The 6,722-nt window shown below is 32.1% G+C and overlaps 1 protein-coding gene across 9 annotated transcripts in view; it reads left to right on the top strand.

Moving 5' to 3' along the window:
- rasal2 (RAS protein activator like 2) overlaps window positions 1-572 on the top strand; it is a 52,638-nt gene extending 52,066 nt beyond the window's left edge. For all 9 annotated transcript variants that reach the window (XM_041055682.1, XM_041055684.1, XM_041055680.1 and 6 more), the window contains one exon: window positions 1-572. This exon is cut by the window's left edge and continues 151 nt beyond it. In XM_041055682.1, the coding sequence (XP_040911616.1) occupies window positions 1-17 (17 nt within the window). In that variant the 3' untranslated portion in view covers window positions 18-572.
- The last annotated feature ends 6,150 nt before the right edge of the window (window positions 573-6,722 follow it).

Here is a 6,722-nt window from a genome sequence, read left to right as displayed (position 1 = left end):
AGAACAGCAGCTGCTGATTGGTCGACCACGACAACAGGTGTATGGGTGGGACTTCTGACTCCACCCACCTCACCTTCATCAGCTGCAGCTCTGTGGACGATCAATCAGAGAGAGAGAGAGAAGATTCAGAATCTATAAATCTATAAATACGAGTGTAAATACTGAAGGTTTGATCTGTTCAGTGTACAGTGTGTGTGTGTGTGTGTGTGTGTGTGAGTGTGTGTGTGTGTGTGTGTGTGTGTGCAACGTCACAGAAGCACAGTGAGGAAGAAACAAACCAAAAACAGGAACTAAAACACACTCGAGTTTTCTAAGCGACTTTTTTATGGTTTTTATTTGAACCTTCTTGTTTGTGTCGTCGAGGCTGAAGCTGAGTTTTATTTTCAGAGCAGAGCTTTTTTTTTTTTTGTTTGTTTTTTACCTGATGAGCTGTTTGAGCTGTTTGGGGTTTTAATTTATTCCTCCAGGCCTTCGTCCTGTTGCTGATCTACTGAACAGACACCTGTAGGATCAGGGTCAAAGGTCACACCTGTCTGCTGTCCCATATTGAGAATAAAAGCTGCCTGAAAGTCTGAAGTCTGTCGTCTCCGTGGAAACGGCTTCACTGTTTGACTGTTTCAAAGTGAAGCTTTTCTGTCAGTGATGAAGTAACTAAGAACAACTGTTAGTTACTAGTATTTGAGTATTTCCATTTTATTCTACTTTCTACTTTTTTCTGTTCCACTTCATCTGAACTGATTTATGTTCTACAACATGTGACGGGTCGTGAACGTGACAGCTGGAAGATTTAAGCTGAAATTTGTCTCAAACATACAAACGTGATGTTTTACAGACTAAACTCTGTGTGAGCAGCTACAGCAGTAACATGCTGCTGAATCATGTTTTGTAATAGAGTATTTTTATTCTGGAGTTTCTTTTATTTACAGTAAGTAAAAGATGTTAGAGGGATAAAATAAGATGTCACTTAAACCTGCAAATATTTAGATAATTAATTAGACGTGTTTTTTTTTTTAACTCTGAGGAACCATAAGCAGCATTTTCACTTTTCTTATGTTTTACAGTCAAAACTAAGTTTTAAATTTAGTCAATGAAACAGTTTAACTTTGAGGTACAGGCTCCGGCTCAGCCAGCGGCAACATTTAAAATGCTGCATGTTGATGCATCAGTAATAACAATCCGACAACAGAACATTGTGGAAATTTAAATAAAGTTCAGTGAATTTGGAGACATAGTGTTTCAGAGGGAAACACCAAAGACAACTAACGCGTGCTGCAGCAGCTCTTAGTTTCCTTTCTGTAGATGTCCCTCAGGGGACCAATAAATTCTGTCTGTCTCGCTGTCTATCGAAATTAAATGGACAAATTAAAACACTGGATTAGATGAAGGGTCATTTATTGGAGTTAAAAGGATCGTTTTGTTATATCAAATTTTTATCTTTTACTTTTCGGATGTTGTTTGCAGCTCTTATTTTGAAGGGCGGAACCAGACGTATGTCCTTAGCCTGACAGTACAGGTGTGTCAGGCACTTGTTTTTGTCGGCTACAATCCGTATTTATCATGACTGTCTCGTCACCCTCAGGTGCGGTGACGTCAGCATAGTGCTCAGGTATCTACTCTCGGTTCTCCGATACAAAACTCAGGTCGTGGAGAAACTGTCCGACTCTCTCCCGGTCCGCAGCGTGGCACGGCTCACACTCTAACACCCTGTCAATAAAGTTTGCTGATCTCACTCTGTCTGAACTCAAAATGTCACAAGTCATAAGGCCATAAGGCGTCAAAATGAGCCAAAAAAGTCTAATTTTTTTTTTGGCCTCAAAATGTCATAAAAAACGTCATAGTATAGTAAGGCGTCAAAATCGGCCAAAAAAAGTCAAAAAAAATTTTGACCTCAAAATGTCATAAAAAACGTCATAGTATAGTAAGGTGTTTTTTTCAGCCAAAAAAAGTCAAAAATTTTTTTGACCTCAAAATGTCATAAAAAACGTCATAGTATAGTATGGCGTTTTTTTCGGACAAAAAAAGTCCAAAAATTTTTTGACCTCAAAATGTCATAAAAAACGTCATAGTATAGTAAGGCGTCAAAATCGGACCAAAAAAGTCAAAAAATTTTTTGAGCTCAAAATGTCATAAAAAACGTCATAGTATAGTAAGGCGTTTTTTTCGGACAAAAAAAGTCAAAAAATTTTTTGAGCTTAAAATGTCATAAAAAACGTCATAGTATAGTATGGCGTTTTTTTCGGACAAAAAAAGTCAAAACATTTTTTGACCTCAAAATGTCATAAAAAACGTCATAGTATAGTAAGGCGTCAAAATCGGCCAAAAAAAGTCAACAATTTTTTTGACCTCAAAATGTCAAAAAAACGTCATAGTATAGTAAGGCGTTTTTTTCGGACGAAAAAAGTCAAAAATTTTTTTGACCTCAAAATGTCATGAAAAACGTCATAGTATAGTAAGGCGTTTTTTTCGGACGAAAAAAGTCAAAAAATTTGTTGACCTCAAAATGTCATAAAAAACGTCATAGTATAGTAAGGCGTCAAAATCGGCCAAAAAAAGTCAAAAAAATTTTTGACCTCAAAATGTCATAAAAAACGTCATAGTATAGTAAGGTGTTTTTTTCGGCCAAAAAAAGTCAACATTTTTTTTGACCTCAAAATGTCATAAAAAACATCATAGTATAGTAAGGTGTTTTTTTCGGCCAAAAAAAGTCAAAAATTTTTTTGACCTCAAAATGTCATAAAAAACGTCATAGTATAGTATGGCGTTTTTTTCGGACAAAAAAAGTCCAAAAATTTTTTGACCTCAAAATGTCATAAAAAACGTCATAGTATAGTAAGGCGTCAAAATCGGACCAAAAAAGTCAAAAAATTTTTTGACCTCAAAATGTCATAAAAAACGTCATAGTATAGTAAGGCGTTTTTTTCGGACAAAAAAAGTCAAAACATTTTTTGAGCTCAAAATGTCATAAAAAACGTCATAGTATAGTATGGCGTTTTTTTCGGACAAAAAAAGTCAAAACATTTTTTGACCTCAAAATGTCATAAAAAACGTCATAGTATAGTAAGGCGTTTTTTTCGGACGAAAAAAGTCAAAAAATTTTTTGACCTCAAAATGTCATAAAAAACGTCATAGTATAGTATGTCGTTTTTTTCGGACAAAAAAAGTCAAAAATTTTTTTGACCTCAAAATGTCTTAAAAAACGTCATAGTATAGTAAGGCGTTTTTTTTGGCCCAAAAAAGTCAACAATTTTTTTGACCTCAAAATGTCATAAAAAACGTCATAGTATAGTAAGGCGTCAAAATCGGCCAAAAAAAGTCAAAATTTTTTTGACCTCAAAATGTCATAAAAAACGTCATAGTATAGTAAGGCGTCAAAATCGGACAAAAAAAGTCAACAATTTTTTTGACCTCAAAATGTCATAAAAAACGTCATAGTATATATAGTATGTCGTTTTTTTCGGACAAAAAAAGTCAAAAATTTTTTTGACCTCAAAATGTCATAAAAAACGTCATAGTATAGTAAGGCGTCAAAATCGGCCAAAAAAAGTCAAAACATTTTTTGACCTCAAAATGTCATAAAAAACGTCATAGTATAGTAAGGCGTTTTTTTCGGACGAAAAAAGTCAAAAAATTTTTTGACCTCAAAATGTCATAAAAAAACGTCATAGTATAGTATGTCGTTTTTTTCGGACAAAAAAAGTCAAAAATTTTTTTGACCTCAAAATGTCTTAAAAAACGTCATAGTATAGTAAGGCGTTTTTTTCGGCCCAAATAAGTCAAAAATTTTTTTGACCTCAAAATGTCATAAAAAACGTCATAGTATAGTAAGGCGTCAAAATCGGCCAAAAAAAGTCAAAATTTTTTTGACCTCAAAATGTCATAAAAAACGTCATAGTATAGTAAGGCATCAAAATCGGCCAAAAAAAGTCAAAATTTTTTTGACCTCAAAATGTCATAAAAAACGTCATAGTATAGTAAGGCGTCAAAATCGGACAAAAAAAGTCAACAATTTTTTTGACCTCAAAATGTCATAAAAAACGTCATAGTATAGTAAGGCGTCAAAATCGGACAAAAAAAGTCAACAATTTTTTTGACCTCAAAATGTCATAAAAAACGTCATAGTATAGTAAGGCGTTTTTTTCGGACGAAAAAAGTCAAAAAATTTGTTGACCTCAAAATGTCATAAAAAACGTCATAGTATAGTAAGGCGTTTTTTTCGGACGAAAAAAGTCAAAAAATTTGTTGACCTCAAAATGTCATAAAAAACGTCATAGTATAGTAAGACGTTTTTTTCGGACGAAAAAAGTCAAAATTTTTCTTGACCTCAAAATGTCATGAAAAACGTCATAGTATAGTAAGGCGTTTTTTTCGGACGAAAAAAGTCAAAAAAATTTTTGACCTCAAAATGTCATAAAAAACGTCATAGTATAGTAAGGCGTTTTTTTCGGACGAAAAAAGTCAAAAAATTTGTTGACCTCAAAATGTCATAAAAAACGTCATAGTATAGTAAGACGTTTTTTTCGGACGAAAAAAGTCAAAATTTTTTTTGACCTCAAAATGTCATGAAAAACGTCATAGTATAGTATGGCGTCAAAATCGGACAAAAAAAGTCAAAAATTTTTTTGACCTCAAAATGTCATAAAAAACGTCATAGTATAGTAAGGCGTCAAAATCGGCCAAAAAAAGTCAACAATTTTTTTGACCTCAAAATGTCATAAAAAACGTCATAGTATAGTAAGGCGTTTTTTTCGGACGAAAAAAGTCAAAAATTTTTTTGACCTCAAAATGTCATGAAAAACGTCATAGTATAGTAAGGCGTTTTTTTCGGACGAAAAAAGTCAAAAAATTTGTTGACCTCAAAATGTCATAAAAAACGTCATAGTATAGTAAGGCGTCAAAATCGGCCAAAAAAATTCAAAAAAAATTTTGACCTCAAAATGTCATAAAAAACGTCATAGTATAGTAAGGTGTTTTTTTCGGCCAAAAAAAGTCAACATTTTTTTTGACCTCAAAATGTCATAAAAAACGTCATAGTATAGTATGTCGTTTTTTTCGGACAAAAAAAGTCAACAATTTTTTTGACCTCAAAATGTCATAAAAAACGTCATAGTATATATAGTATGTCGTTTTTTTCGGACAAAAAAAGTCAAAATTTTTTTTGACCTCAAAATGTCATAAAAAACGTCATAGTATAGTAAGGCGTCAAAATCGGCCAAAAAAAGTCAAAAATTTTTTGACCTCAAAATGTCATAAAAAACGTCATAGTATAGTAAGGCATCAAAATCGGCCAAAAAAAGTCAAAATTTTTTTGACCTCAAAATGTCATAAAAAACGTCATAGTATAGTAAGGCGTCAAAATCGGACAAAAAAAGTCAACAATTTTTTTGACCTCAAAATGTCATAAAAAACGTCATAGTATAGTATGGCGTTTTTTTCGGACCAAAAAAGTCAACAATTTTTTTGACCTCAAAATGTCATAAAAAACGTCATAGTATAGTATGTCGTTTTTTTCGGACAAAAAAAGTCAAAATTTTTTTTGACCTCAAAATGTCATAAAAAACGTCATAGTATAGTAAGGCGTCAAAATCGGCCAAAAAATTTTTTGACCTCAAAATGTCATAAAAAAACGTCATAGTATAGTATGTCGTTTTTTTCGGACAAAAAAAGTCAAAATTTTTTTTGACCTCAAAATGTCTTAAAAAACGTCATAGTATAGTAAGGCGTTTTTTTCGGCCCAAATAAGTCAAAAAATTTTTTGACCTCAAAATGTCATAAAAAACGTCATAGTATAGTAAGGCGTCAAAATCGGCCAAAAAAAGTCAAAATTTTTTTGACCTCAAAATGTCATAAAAAACGTCATAGTATAGTAAGGCATCAAAATCGGACAAAAAAAGTCAAAATTTTTTTGACCTCAAAATGTCATAAAAAACGTCATAGTATAGTAAGGCGTCAAAATCGGACAAAAAAAGTCAACAATTTTTTTGACCTCAAAATGTCATAAAAAACGTCATAGTATAGTAAGGCGTTTTTTTCGGACAAAAAAAGTCAAAACATTTTTTGAGCTCAAAATGTCATAAAAAACGTCATAGTATAGTATGGCGTTTTTTTCGGACAAAAAAAGTCAAAACATTTTTTGACCTCAAAATGTCATAAAAAACGTCATAGTATAGTAAGGCGTTTTTTTCGGACGAAAAAAGTCAAAAAATTTTTTGACCTCAAAATGTCATAAAAAACGTCATAGTATAGTATGTCGTTTTTTTCGGACAAAAAAAGTCAAAAATTTTTTTGACCTCAAAATGTCTTAAAAAACGTCATAGTATAGTAAGGCGTTTTTTTTGGCCCAAAAAAGTCAACAATTTTTTTGACCTCAAAATGTCATAAAAAACGTCATAGTATAGTAAGGCGTCAAAATCGGCCAAAAAAAGTCAAAATTTTTTTGACCTCAAAATGTCATAAAAAACGTCATAGTATAGTAAGGCGTCAAAATCGGACAAAAAAAGTCAACAATTTTTTTGACCTCAAAATGTCATAAAAAACGTCATAGTATATATAGTATGTCGTTTTTTTCGGACAAAAAAAGTCAAAAATTTTTTTGACCTCAAAATGTCATAAAAAACGTCATAGTATAGTAAGGCGTCAAAATCGGCCAAAAAAAGTCAAAACATTTTTTGACCTCAAAATGTCATAAAAAACGTCATAGTATAGTAAGGCGTTTTTTTCGGACG

This window comes from Toxotes jaculatrix, chromosome 14, assembly GCF_017976425.1.
Source record: "Toxotes jaculatrix isolate fToxJac2 chromosome 14, fToxJac2.pri, whole genome shotgun sequence".
NCBI lineage: Eukaryota > Metazoa > Chordata > Actinopteri > Toxotidae > Toxotes > Toxotes jaculatrix.
The sequence above is the reverse complement of the archived record's forward strand: the minus strand, read 5'-3'. Positions and strand labels throughout refer to the sequence as shown.